Raw genomic sequence first — 14,662 nt, forward strand, 5'->3', positions numbered from 1 at the left:
ATCAGATGTATTAGTTATTCTGTCTGTCTGTGTGTGTGTGTGTGTGTGTGTGTGTGTGTGAGAGAGAGACCCTGGACCACAAAACCAGTCTCAAGTCGCTGGGGTATATTAATAGCAATAGCCAAAAATACATTGTATGGGTCAAAATGATCTATTGTTAATTTATGCCAAAAATCATTAGTATATTAAGTAAAGATCATGTTCCATGAAGATATTTTGTAAATTTCCTACTGTAAATATATTAAAACTTAGCTGCTATTTGCAATTGTTCAATTTAATAATAATAATAATTGAATAATTTGATAATTTAATAATTGTTAATTTATGATACACTTTGTTAGTAGCTTGTACCTGCGATTGTTGATCAGTTAGTACACTGTAAGAAAAATGGAAAATCTTTCAGGACATTATCCATTATCCATCATCCTTTGTAACCCTGTAACCCGAAAACACAATGCGTAATTTAAAATACAGGTAAAAAAAAACATTACGGAAAATTCTTTCATATTAACAGTAGATTGTGCCTTATTTTTACAGACTTTTCTTAGAGTGTAGCATACTAACTAACTACTAATACACTGCTTAAAGCATAATTGTTGAGAATGTGTAGAGTTTACTAGCTACTAAAAAAACTTAAATTGTAATAATTTAAAAATGTGTACGTTTTCAATAATTCAATGTATTTAAAAATACAGTTATTTATATTTTAATAGTATATCATGCATATTATTTTAAAAACAAGTCTAAATTAACATAAAATATAATTTTTGCTGAGGTTTGATGATGTGACAATTTTGCGTCGTGATTACGCAATGACGTCATTGAGCAATGACATCACAACGTCATTTAGCAACAAATCGACCTTCCTTTAGCAACTTCCCCTGAAAATTAGTTGGCAACACTGATGCAGACACAGCAAGCAACATGATGCAAGCATGCAGTAACTTTACATCAGATCCACTGTACATGTGCACTTTTCTTTTCTACACTGGCCATGTTTTTGCTGTCACATCGTATCTACACTGGACGCGACAAAGCATTGCAAATCATTTGAACGTTGTGTCAGTACGTTATAAATGGTATGAGTCAGCAGTTTACTGTCGGGGATTTGTCGTGTCGCGCCGCATCCAGTGCAGCATCACTGATTATAACCAGTTCTTGTATTTTATTGCGTCCGGTGTAGACACGATGTAAGTCAATGTAGCTTTCTGATGCTGCGTTTGAATTTTCATGCCACATTATTTGAACGGTGGTAAATATACGGCCATCAGACAGAACAGGCATGTTGTCGATGAGTGACAGAGCAGAATAAGGATGGCAGAGCAAAGTGTGGATGCGCTGTCCTCGAAGGACGTTCAACTCGGTTTTGTTCATATTTTGCTTAGCCTATAATTTTAAATGACAGATGTCGTATTTATTTTTATTTTTCTCTGCGACTCTTTTCTTAAATGTGTTAACAGCAAAATGTTAAACGAATTTTGTATTTTGACAAGATGAATAAAAATAAGAAATGCAATTTTTGTACAACCTACATTTTTATTTTCTCTGCAGCACTTTTTTCCCACTGTGTTGACGGCAAGATGCTAAACGAATTTTGTGTCTTGACAAGACGAATAAAAATAAATACAATTTTGTGCAGACTACACTTTTATTTGTTATCCTATCTCTCTCAGTAGTGGAAATTTAAATGTGAGATTCTGGAAACAAGATCTAAATTTAACGGTCGGGTCTGAAAGAAAATTATTCTAAACGGACAGCGGGTGAACAAAGCGAATATATCGCGGGAGCGGGTGGGTGCGGATTATAACCTCGCTGGAGCGGGACTAAAAAAACAGTCCTCTACCCTGATTTAGACAGTTGAGTGCACACACTGGTGTGTATATAGGAGTGTAGGACAGAAACACGGTTTTGGTCATTTTTATTTAAGCACAAGCTTTTGCTTAAATTTTTTTTCACACAAAATTATTAATAGTAGTAGTAGTAGTAGTATTATGTCTTAAAAGGCTACAGATTTAACATTATGAACCAATATTAGTTATCTCATTGTAATCTGCATTGTGTTATTATGGTATTAGTGATAAATAGTTTTGTAAATATGAACACATTAATGAGATGAATTAACTCTGTTTGTTTTCCAGAGGAAAGGAAGAGGATTGTCAGGGACTTTGATGAGCGTGTTTCAGAGGCTGAAGAAGTGGTAAATTAGTTATTGGTTTGGATTGACACTACTAGTTGAAAGTTTGGACACAATCTTAAAATTATCATTATTATTTACATTTCTATAGTAATTTCTAAACTTCTGAAATATTATATAAATAATTGGCTAGGAATTGCTATTTGACAGTGCAGTCTCTCTCTCTCTCTCTCTCTCTCTCTCTCTCTCTCTCTCTCTCTTTTTTTATATGACATTTGATTTGCCAGCTGTCATTAGCTTTAAGCAATAGTTAATGATGGGAAAGTTTCATGATATTCTGATATTGAAATATTAGGCATTGACAGAGTACTGTTGTATAAAAAAAAAAAAATTTTTTTAATAGTTAGAACCTTTATGACATTTGCAGGCGCTTTTATCCAATGCGACATTCAAATGGGGAACATAACAAGCAATTTATCCCAAAGCCAACCGTATTCATAGTATACCATGCCAAGTTTATTAGAAATCTAGATGAGGAAACAGAATTGTGATGGTCTCAGTAGATCAGGTGTAGGCTGATTCAACCAGAGAGGAGCAGAGAGGGTGAAAGTTTTGGAGACTGGCTCATTAATTCTCATGGGATTTGCTTTCAAAGTATTTGTGTTTGGATCAGTGTAGACACCAGGTGGCAGTAGTGCTTCAGACAAACAGTGACAGTCTGTCTTGTTAGGACATACAGTACAAACCAGTGCCTAGTGTTTTGAATCCATTGGATTGTGTGTAGACAAGTTACTGTTGTTGCTTTGTACTGCTGTTATTATTGTATAGGACATTAATATTATTTAAATGTGAAATGTATGTACAGTAGATGCAACTATGCAAAACAATTACAAAGTACATTAGCTCATCCGTATCATTCTTTAACTACATGAACTATACTGGTCAAAAGTCTGTTTTTTTTTTAATTAAGATTGTAATGTTTTTATTCAGAAATGATGCTTTGAATTGATTCAAAACTGACAGTAAACACATTTATAATGTCTTAATTTCTATTTAAAAAAATGCTGTTGAACTCACTGTCTTCAGAGAATCCTGAAAAAATTTACCATTGTTTCAACTAAAATATTAAGCAGTACAAATGTTTTCAACATTGATAATAATAAGAAATGTTTCTTGAGCACCAAATCAGCATATTAGAGTGATTTCTGAAGGATCATGTGACACTGAAGACTGGAGTAATGGTTGCTGAAAATATAGCTTTGTTATCAAAGGAATAAATAACAGTTTTGATATATATGAAAACAGTGATTTTAAATAGTAATAAAATTTCACAATATTACTGTTTAACTATTTTTTAACAAATAAATGCTGAATTGGTGAACATAAGAGACTTCTTTCAAAAACATAAAAAAAGTACAGACTTCAGACTTCTGAAGGATAGTGTATGTAAATACACAGTAACATGAGAACCGACTGACCGCCTGAGTTTGTCAATGAATGTGCGATGTCTCTCCCAGCTTCAGGGCATGGAACAGGAGCTGTTTGGTGCTCCATCATCCTTTCGAACCCCCATGTCAACAAAGATTCGACTGTACCGGCGAGATCTGGCCAAACTACAGAGAGAGATACGCCTCTCATCGACACCAGGGTTTTCTAGTTACACTGGAGATGGCAGACAAGAGATTTATGCCACTCAGAATGACCAGAGCGTGAGTAGAGTTTTACCAGTCCCTCACTAAAAGGAGCAGTTCACATAATAAAGAAAATTCTGTGATGAATTACACACACTTGGGTGCATTTGAAAAGGTTAGGGTTAGAAAGTGATGGCTTTCTGTTTTCAGTCTAACACTAAAGATTTCATGGTGGAAGAAGGTCATATATTGAGGATAAGCAAATGATGACACAGTTTTCTGTTTCAGTTGTACTGACCCTTAAAGGTCCCCTGAAATGCTGAAACACGCAGCGTTACTCTGTGTTGACGTCATTTTAACTGAAACAGGAAGACAGGGCGGTTCGTTTATACCACAGCTTGGGCTAGAGCCGTTCAGAGCCGTTGAGCTCCGTAAAGCCGCATTTTACAGGCTATGCCAACCACAATCTCATCCATATTGCTATAAAATATAGCATTCTGTGTAGAATTCAAATAGCTCCGATACATTTTGTGGTCTGTTCCAACTCGCGCATGTGATCCGCTCCGTGCTATCGTGTCTCTGGACCGGAGCAGAGTGTGTGTGCGGTGCGGTGGTTAGCGTGACACAGCGCGAAACCAGACTTCTTTTTTTCCTCAATGGAAAGCATATTTACACTGTTTGAATCGTTCCCTGTCCCCTATATAGTGCACTACGTGCCATTCACTGTACAGAAAATACTAATTCTGTGGACAAGTGACCGATTTCAGCTGTGGCTTCAGCGTCTATTTTATAGTGTATAGGGCGGGCGCTTCAGATTCTAGAGAGCATCTGATTGGACAGAAAGTTTGATGAGAAGCTGAAGTACGATGTGACGTCAAAAAAATAATTGAGCCGTTTTGGCGGAAGTGACGAACTGCAAGCTTTGAATGCTTATATCTTCTAAATGCGAATTTTGTCAATGTTTTGGAGCACACTGCCTTATAGATAACCTTAAGACTAACATATTGATACTAACACCCAAAAAACGTTAATTTTGATTTCATGGGGACTTTAAAGACAGCAGAGAATGCATTTACATTATGGTGAACTCATGCTACTGTGGATAGACAAATTTTACCATCTTTGATTTGGATTTACACAGAAAACATGCTGCTTTGTACTTAAGAGCGGCTGTTGTTTTTTATTTCAAGCAAAATTTACTCTTCCTTGGTTACACACACGACTTGCTCAATTGCACAATAATGATTTCTAGAAAATTTCTACATCTTTCCAGTTGGATCTAGTTCTCATCCAGCTAGAACTGGCTACTTGACCATCTTTGATTTGATTTACACAGAAAACATTTGTCTTCTTTCTTGCTGCTTCATACTTAAAGCGGCAGTTGTGTTTGATTTCAAGCTAAATTTATGCTTTCTTGGTCACGACTTGATTTCTAGAAATTTTCAACATCTTTCAAGTTGGATCTAGTTCTCATCCAGCTAGAAATGGCTACAAAACAACCCCCCTTTTGCACCACCACAAATGGGTATTCCTACAGGAAGTACGTAGATGTGTTGACCTCTTTAGATCTCAGCCTGCTCCCCTTAGGCTACAAGTAATGCTGTTATGTTGGGAGTGAATCTGGCTGCTTGTCCCCTGAATGTGTTAATAACATGCCAAGCTCTGTTTAATAATAGACTGCCATACCTTGAGGAGCTTGTAAAACCGATATCAGACATAGTGTTCAGTGTGTTCTTTAACACAATATGGTACTCATTTTTCTTGGTAGCTAGATTTTTGCTTTTTTGATTGTTTGATTAAGGTGAGTCTTAAATATGCATCCAAAATAATTGTCAATCTATTTTTTTATTTAATTCAATTTAAGTTTGTTTGTATAGCACTTTTCACAACACATATTGTTTCATGTATTAAGTAGACACAACAAACGAATTTTAAGAATTACAGCTTATGCTTGTAATGATTACAATATAAGGATAATATTACAATATAAGTATAATATTTGACAGTTTTGTATATTGATCCAAAGTTGGCATCATGTAATTCTAAAAAACAAAACTGGTTACTTAGGATCTAAAATAGATCCACCCTGTTTGCCATAAACACACAAAACATCACTCTACAAACAAAGACGCCTGTTCCACTGCAATGGACCGATGTTTCTCTATTGCATACGCATAATGTTGCCTTGAGCAAGGTTATGCATTATGTCCCAAGAGTCCTGTTTCCAAACTCTTTGAAATTGAGGAAGTGAAGGTCATCAGAAAGACCTGAAAAGAATGCTCCATTTTAAATAGACTTTACAGATTTATGAGGGATTTATTTATGCATGTTTTTTTTTAGCACTTCTTTGATTCAGTGACAGTCAAAAGAGCAATAGTAAGCAACAGTTACTGATCACTTATGCATCGGTCTTTAGTTTTGATACATATTTTTCCCATTCTTTTTTTTAATCATCTTTCTTCAGTTTTGAACCACACCAGTCAGCATTGAGATAAATGACAGCATTACATACCGGTAATTGGAGTCCAAGCCAAAAAAAGTATTTGAAAATCAAACAAAAATACAAAGACTCATCCCATGATGCATTATGAATAAAGTAAATGAACCAAGAACAAGGATACATTATATAACTATTATTATAATATAATATTATATAATATTTAATTACACAATATAAGTATATTATAATTTCAAATGTCTATATGTCAGTGTATCTACAATTATCTCTCTATCTATTTATATCTGTATATACATACACACACATATTTGTAAATAGATAGATTATGCAAAAAAAAAATAAATAATAATAGACATACAGACACATTGCCACATATAAAATTGTATTATTTAATCAACTGTAATCTTTCGATGTATTGTTTTATGGTAGGTCTATCTTAACATTTTCACTTCCAATGCTTCAAAACTATTGGAATAACTATTTTAAGATAGTCCAAAATATTTAGTCCAATGCTTCATAACATATTTTCAATCCCTTGCCTGCTGACTAAATTTTTTGACTGTTATGATTGTTATGAATGTCACTTTCCATTCAATGAACAAAAAACAAAAAGTTGTGCTATGTTGCAGTAATGTCTGTATTTCATGTCAGTAATTATGAGTGAATACGGTTTACACTGGAATTATAACGGAGTATGCTGCAGGTTTTAGTTAAACCATTACTAATTCCTGAATTGTTGTTTGCTTTTGCAGACTCATCTGCAGTCTCAGCGTGCTTTGCTTATCCAGGGGACAGAGTCTCTAAATAATGCGTCAAAGAGTATTGAGCGAAGTCAACGGATTGCAGCAGAGACAGACCAGATTGGCACAGACATCATCGAGGAGCTTGGAGAACAGAGAGACCAACTGGATCGCACCAGAGACAGAGTTAGAGAGATAGATCATCTCCCATTGTTATTGTTGTTGATAGGGCTGTGCAAAAAATCGAATGTGATTTTCATGCGCATCTCGTCTGCACTGCCCTAGTTGTTGAACAAGCAGATAATAAACTGCACAATCGAAATATCTACAGTGAATTTACTTCTCCTCTTTCTCTGCTCTTACACCCCCATTTCCCTTCTCTTACTCCATCATCAGTTGGTTCACACTGGCGAGAACCTGAGCCGCAGCAGGAAAATCCTGCGTGCAATGTCCAGACGGTGAGACTTACACTCTCATGAAACATTTTACATCACTAGAATTATTTCCAAATCTCTTTCTGAGAATATACTAAGTCAAACCTCTTCCTTTCCTGTCATTACAGACTAATAACAAACAAGCTGCTACTATCAGTCATTATCATCATGGAATTGGTCATCTTGGCAGGGGTGGTCTACTTGAAGTTCTTCCGAAAGTAGGCAATGAGACACACAAGACTGTATAAGACTTCACCTTTCCCTCTTCTTATTTCTGATGTTCACGGGTGTCTGGCCCGATGACAATGTGCTGGATGCTTTAGTGACTGTGAGTGTCACATGGACGTTTATGGGCAGTTATTTTAAGCTCTAAACTGTATTAGCGTAAGCACTGCTCTCAGGGTGAAAAGAAGATGGTGAGTATGGTACATTGAGACTGCTGGAGGATCAGGATCTGTACAAAGATGGCGTGACGGTGTTACTCCCCCCTTAGCTGTCTTGAACAAGGTGCCAAATCTAGTGGATGTATGAATGGACTGTGGAAACAGAAGGATCCAGTGAAAGGAGTGACAAATAATATATATGCAACCTGTCTGCATTTTTACACACATCAATCATTTTAAAGTCATGGATTGCTCAAAAATGATAATTCTGTCATCATTTGTTCATACAGTGAAAGCCAATGGGGTCCAAAACCACACTGGTCCCAACTGACTTTCATTGTTTGGATGAAATTCAATTCTTCAAAATATCTTCTTTTCTCACCGGTTTGGAATGACGTAAGGGTGAATAAATCATGACAGTTTGTTTTTTTTCTGAGTGAACTGTCACTTTAACTGATAATGAACTTTTAACAAAATTATCTTGACAGAATTACATTGTGTATTAGACTTTTCTGAGACAAGTGTTAACGTGGAATTAAAAGTAACAGCTCTTGGGTTTCGTTCTAGAAAATGGGTGTGTTTTCCTTTAGCTTATCCTCCAATCATTCAAAACAGAGCTGAGTGTACTCCTGGCCAAGAGAATGACAGCTATAAACATGCACGTCACTTGCTTCACAAGCCCTGGTTGGAAGAGAAAGGGGTGTGTTTAGCCTGTCAGATATGTGGGTAGACATTACTGTAAACATGACTGAGAATAAAGTGACACGAACACCTGCTATAGTGGAAATACCAGTGTCCAGGGCTATCAGGTCACCTTGACATACTGACTTTTTCCCAGCTGACTGATGGTATTTCTAGTCATGTTAGGCCAAAACAGCAGAAGTATCAGTGGAGACCAGTCATACGCAGTCATGTGTTTGTGATTGATTTGAGGTGTTAGCAGGTCATTCACCTACATTGTTTATAATCCACATCATATTCTGTTGTCATATGCTGATGTTTTAATGTCATGATGGGATTATAAGTGGGGCGTAGCAGGTGAATCAGCTGTTGACTTGAGTTATTAGTTTATTACTAAGGTAAACACCACTGTTACTAATACTTAAGGTGAATAATTTGAACAATTAAATGTTAGTAATAGTAATAAACATTAGTTTACTAATCAAATCTAAATCTATAGTAAACCTAGGTGTGTCTAAATCTAAGTTTCCGTATTGTCTAAATTATCTTCCAATGAAGTGAGTATTAAATTAAGATTAATCCCTAATCTAAATGCTCATGTTATAAAATAACAAAATTAATTGATTAATTAAACATGAAAAAAATTGCAAAGTTCAGAGAAGTGTTATAAGGTCTGTTTATCTTTTAAGTAAGACCACTTTATGTATTTTAATGTAAATATTTTTTTATTAAACATTTATGTATGATTGCTTAGCCTAGTAATTTACTGCTGATCAAACTGGCCAGATATGGATTGCTGTTTTAATATTTGACATTTTTCAGCATCCACCGAAAAATGACCAAACATAACTGGTCATTCTTAACTGTAGATTTTATCATGGTTCCTTAAACCTGTCTGCAGGGATTAATGGTGGGACATAGTTATAGGCCTAGGGTAGTGGGGGGCCAGGAACCAAGGACTGAAGCAATGACCTATACAAGAGGAGAGTTGTGGTCAAAAGTTTACATACAATTTGCAGTATCTGCAAAATGTTAATTATTTTACCAAAATAAGAGGGATCATACAAAGTGACGTGACGTGTAGCCAAGTATGGTGTCCCATACTCGGAATTTGTGCTCTGCATTTAACCCATCCAAGTGCACACACACAGCAGTGAGTAGTGAACAAACACATACAACGTGAACACACACCCGGAGCAGTAGGCAGCCATTTTTGCTGTGGTGCCTGGAGAGCAATTTCTTCTTTCATTTTTCTTATTTTGCCTAAATATCATATTTTTTTCATTTAGTACTGCCCTTCAGAAGCTGCAGAAGATACTTACATATTTCCCAGAAAATAAGTTCAATTTACCCTGATCTTCAAATTCAAAAAGTTTTATGAATATTTTTTACTATTAATGCATTGTGTTTCCTTCTGGAACATCAGTGAGCGTTTGAACCTTTTGTAATAGTTGCGTATGAGTCCCTCAGTTGTCCTCAGTGTGAAAAGATGGATTTCAAAATCATAGTCATTGTTGGAAAGGGTTCAAATACGCAAAAGATGGTGGAAAAACCGGAAGGATTTTTCTGAAGAACAACGGGCAGTTTAACTGTTCAGGACAAACAAGGGACTCATGAAAAATTATCATGAGTTTTTGATCACAAAAAAAAAAAATAATAATAATAATAATAAACAAAATCCTGTGGATCATCCAGGTAACACGGTATTAAGAATCAAGCGTATGTAAACTTTTGAACGGGGTCATTTTTTATAAATGTAACTATTATTTTCTCTTGTGGACTATATGTAAACGTCTTTAATGTGAAATATCTTATTGAGTGACGTGACCCATACTCGGAATTAGTGCTCTGCATTTATCCCATCCTAAGTGCACACACACAGCAGTGAACACACACACACACCGTGAACACACACCCGGAGCAGTGGGCAGCCATTTTTTGCTGTGGCGCCCGGGAAGCAGTTGGGGGTTCGGTGCCTTGCTAAAGGGCACCTCAGTCGTGGTATTGAAAGTGGGAGAGAGCGCTGTACATTCACTCCCCCCACCTACAATCCCTGTCAGTACGAGACTCGAACCTGCAACCTTTGGGTTACGAGTCCGACTCTAACCATTAGGCCACGACTTCCCACAGGTGTATATACAGCCCAGTCTGAGGTTCTGAATGCTCTGGACTAGGTTTTTATTAAGGCTCTCTCAATATTTTGGTGCATTGAGCTTTTCTTCTATTCTGACGAGTTCCTCAGTCCCTGCCTCTGAAAAACAGCCCCACAGCAGGCTGCTACCAGCACACTTTACTTTTGGGATTGTACTCTGCAGGTGATAAGCAGAGTTGGTTTCCTTCAAACATGATGCTTAGATTTGAGGTTCATCAGACCAGAGAATATTATTTCTCACAGTCTGAGGGTCCTTTAGATGCTTTTTTGTAAATTCCAAGTGTGTTTTCATGTGTCTTCACTGAGGAGAAGATAGAGTCTGACCACTCCGACATAAAGCCCAGATCGGTGGAGTGTTGCAGTGATATTTGTCCTTCTCTAGATTTCTCTCATCTGCATATATGATCATGGAGTTCAACTAGAGTGACCATCATGTTCTTGGTCACCACTCTAACCAAGACCCTTTTCCATCAATTGCTCAGTTTGGCCAGGCGGCCAGCCTCTAGTTGTTCCAAATCTATGAGTTTCTTCTATTGAACTAAAAAGATGATATTTTGAATGTCAGTAACCAGACAGTTCACGGTAGCCAATGACTTCCATAGTATTTTTTTTTTCCTACTATGGAAGTCACTGGCTACTGTCAACTGTCTGGTAACTGACATTCAAAATATCATCTTTTTAGTTCAATAGAAGAAACTCATAGATTTGGAACAACTAGAGGGTAAGTAAATGATGACAGAATTATAATTTAGGTTTAACTATCCCTTGAAATGGATTCTCATGGCATTTTTTTACCTTTATAAAAAGGCAATTTTCCCCTAACCTTGGCTATCAGTTTCATGTTAATTAGAATAATTCACTGTAGGGCTTTTACCATTATTTTTTCCACTGCAGAGGAAACAGAATCTGCATCAGAAGTGGCATTTAGACGCATGTATAAAATTGAATATGAATGTGCAAAACAAGCATGAAAAACATTGTTTAGCAACTTTACAATAAAGATCTGTAAAGCTTTTGTGGATTTTACAAATTATCTTTAATATACAATATTCTGAAAAAGTGACATTTCCATTTTTGCAAAGTTCACATGGTGACAAAATAGATAACTTTAAAGTTGTCATGCTTAAACACTGGTTCTGCAGATTTTTGACACATTTCAAAATTACATACACTTATGTTTTTGTAACCATCACATTAGTTAACTGTATGTTACTTTCATGTTATTTGAAAAAAAAAAAATCAGCTTACAACAGGTTCCTTATTTGATAACACCATTCAAAAGAGCATTCACTACAAATAAAATTTTTAACAAGGCACCAACAGCTATACTGCTTGGGGCCCCTAAACAGTGACTGTTTCACTGAGTCTTAGTGCCTCCAAATAAACATCCAAGCCAAACCACTGACTTGACCTTAGGGGATTGATGTGTTGAGTGACTTCTCGCTGTACAGCCTCCTGAAGCGATGCAGGGGTCTCAGCAACTTCAACAACACCACAATCCATGGCAGGAACAGGACCATCCCAGTCCACTCCAAAGTTAGTGAAATCCATCTGTTAAAACCAGGATAGAGGAGGGGGTTAGTTCAGTTTGGAATATCTAGTGTTCAAAATATATCAAATTATTACATTTTAAAAATGTAATATCGTTATAGACAAGTAAAAGTTGTAATTAATGTCAAAACTCAAATCTTTAAATGAGTGTAAAACAAGTTCAGTGAAATTAAAATGTTTTTTTTGGCATTCAATTACATGCTTCCCTGAATATTACTGATTATTATTCTGTGTTTATAATACTACTACTACTAGCAATAGCAACACTAATATATTATCTATCCATTATCCAAACCGCTATTATATGGGGGGCGATAATGGAAAGGGGGAAGCTGGCCCCAAAGAAACGTTGAGAACCACTGACTTAAATGTTTAAAATGTAGTTATAGGAAGAAATGTTTGTAGCCAAATGTTCATCTGGTAGTGTGCATATTTATACACACTATTAGACCATTTCTAGTAGTAACAGTGACTGTTTGTTTTCTCTATTCTTTCTATGTTTACACCTTAGAGAAGACCAGCTATATTACAGGAAGAAGTGTTCACAATCAGCGTATTGAGCGTCTGTGGCGGGATGTCTGGTGTGCAGTTACTTCAAATTACTATGCAGCTTTCCAGTATCTGCAGGAAATTGGAGCACTGGACCCAGGCAATGAAAAATACCTCATATGTCTACACTATGTCATGGTGCCTAGACTGAATGTGGACCTTAACCTGTTCAGACAGGCGTGGGACCGACATCCCCTCTCATCTGAAGGCAACAGATCTCCACAACAGTTGTGGGTTTCAGGTCAACTGTTGAATACAGATTTTCCAGCTGATCCAGTGAGTTGTATGAAAACAACATTAGATAATTCAGCAGGATTTGGATTAGGGTGACCACCTGACACATTGCACAGAACTACATTGCATAGTAGAATTACTATTAGTTATTAATAAATTATTACATTTTGGTTGCTTTGTGTTTATTTTATGGAAACTTGGATGGTATTTAAGGGGGTTTAGGTACTCTGCCTGAGAACACCCTTTAGCTTTGAAATCTCTGTAACGACAGCAGCTTGTGCCTTGTTTTTAATTTTGACATTAATTACAACTTTTACTTGTCTATAACGATATTACATTTTTAAAATGTAATAATTTGATATATTTTGAACACTAGATATTCCAAACTGAACTAACCCCCTCCTCTATCCTGGTTTTAACAGATGGATTTCACTAACTTTGGAGTGGACTGGGATGGTCCTGTTCCTGCCATGGATTGTGGTGTTGTTGAAGTTGCTGAGACCCCTGCATCGCTTCAGGAGGCTGTACAGCGAGAAGTCACTCAACACATCAATCCCCTAAGGTCAAGTCAGTGGTTTGGCTTGGATGTTTATTTGGAGGCACTAAGACTCAGTGAAACAGTCACTGTTTAGGGGCCCCAAGCAGTATAGCTGTTGGTGCCTTGTTAAAAATTTTATTTGTAGTGAATGCTCTTTTGAATGGTATTATCAAATAAGGAATCTGTTGTAAGCTGATTTTTTTTCAAATAACATGAAAGTAACATACAGTTAACTAATGTGATGGTTACAAAAACATAACTGTATGTAATTTTGAAATGTGTCAAAAATCTGCAGAACCAGTGTTTAAGCATGACAACTGCAAATCAAAAATGTATCTTTAAAGTTATCTATTTTGTCACCATGTGAACTTTGCAAAAACGGAAATGTCACTTTTTCAGAATATTGTATATTAAAGATAATTTGTAAAATCCACAAAAGCTTTACAGATCTTTATTGTAAAGTTGCTAAACAATGTTTTTCATGCTTGTTTTGCACATTCATATTCAATTTTATACATGCGTCTAAATGCCACTTCTGATGCAGATTCTGTTTCCTCTGCAGTGGAAAAAATAATGGTAAAAGCCCTACAGTGAATTATTCTAATTAACATGAAATTGATAGCCAAGGTTAGGGGAAAATTGCCTTTTTATAAAGGTAAAAAAAATGCCATGAGAATCCATTTCAAGGGATAGTTAAACCTAAATTATAATTCTGTCTAGAATAAATTCTAGTTGTTCCAAACCTGTATGAGTTTCTTTCTTCTATTGAACTAAAAAGATGATATTTTGAATGTCAGTAACCAGACAGTTGACGGTAGCCAGTGACTTCCATAGTATTTTTGTTCCTACTATGAAAGTCACTGGCTAAGGTCAACTGTCTGGTAACTGACATTCAAAATATCATCTTTTAAGTTCAATAGAAACTGTATATATATATGACGGGTATACATTAGGCTACCTCTTAAGCATTTCGGGAGTAAAAAAATAAAATAAAAATTGGTGCCATAAAATAATACCCAAACAGCTGTCAATATCAAACAAAAATATTTAAAGTGGTGTTCTTTTTTTTTTAAATCACTGTTTGTAAACTACATGGGCACAATCAGAGATGAACCAGTCAAAAGTAGTTATTTGTGAGCAAACGCAGTTGCTTGTGTGAATCCAATGCAACATTTTT

The 14,662-nt window shown here is 36.0% G+C and overlaps 1 protein-coding gene across 1 annotated transcript in view; it reads left to right on the forward strand.

Annotated features, from left to right (window-relative positions):
• The window catches only part of LOC107675543 (vesicle transport through interaction with t-SNAREs homolog 1B-like), an 8,661-nt gene extending 574 nt beyond the window's left edge, over nt 1–8,087 (forward strand). Inside the window, exons 2-6 of the mRNA XM_016469933.1 lie at nt 2,139–2,197; nt 3,652–3,843; nt 6,976–7,149; nt 7,360–7,421; nt 7,526–8,087. Coding sequence (XP_016325419.1) covers nt 2,139–2,197; nt 3,652–3,843; nt 6,976–7,149; nt 7,360–7,421; nt 7,526–7,619 — 581 coding nt within the window. The 3' untranslated portion in view covers nt 7,620–8,087. The remainder of the gene's footprint in view (nt 1–2,138; nt 2,198–3,651; nt 3,844–6,975; nt 7,150–7,359; nt 7,422–7,525) is intronic.
• The last annotated feature ends 6,575 nt before the right edge of the window (nt 8,088–14,662 follow it).

This window comes from Sinocyclocheilus anshuiensis, unplaced genomic scaffold (genome assembly GCF_001515605.1).
Source record: "Sinocyclocheilus anshuiensis isolate Anshui unplaced genomic scaffold, SAMN03320099.WGS_v1.1 scaffold1097, whole genome shotgun sequence".
Classification (NCBI taxonomy): Eukaryota; Metazoa; Chordata; class Actinopteri; order Cypriniformes; family Cyprinidae; genus Sinocyclocheilus; species Sinocyclocheilus anshuiensis.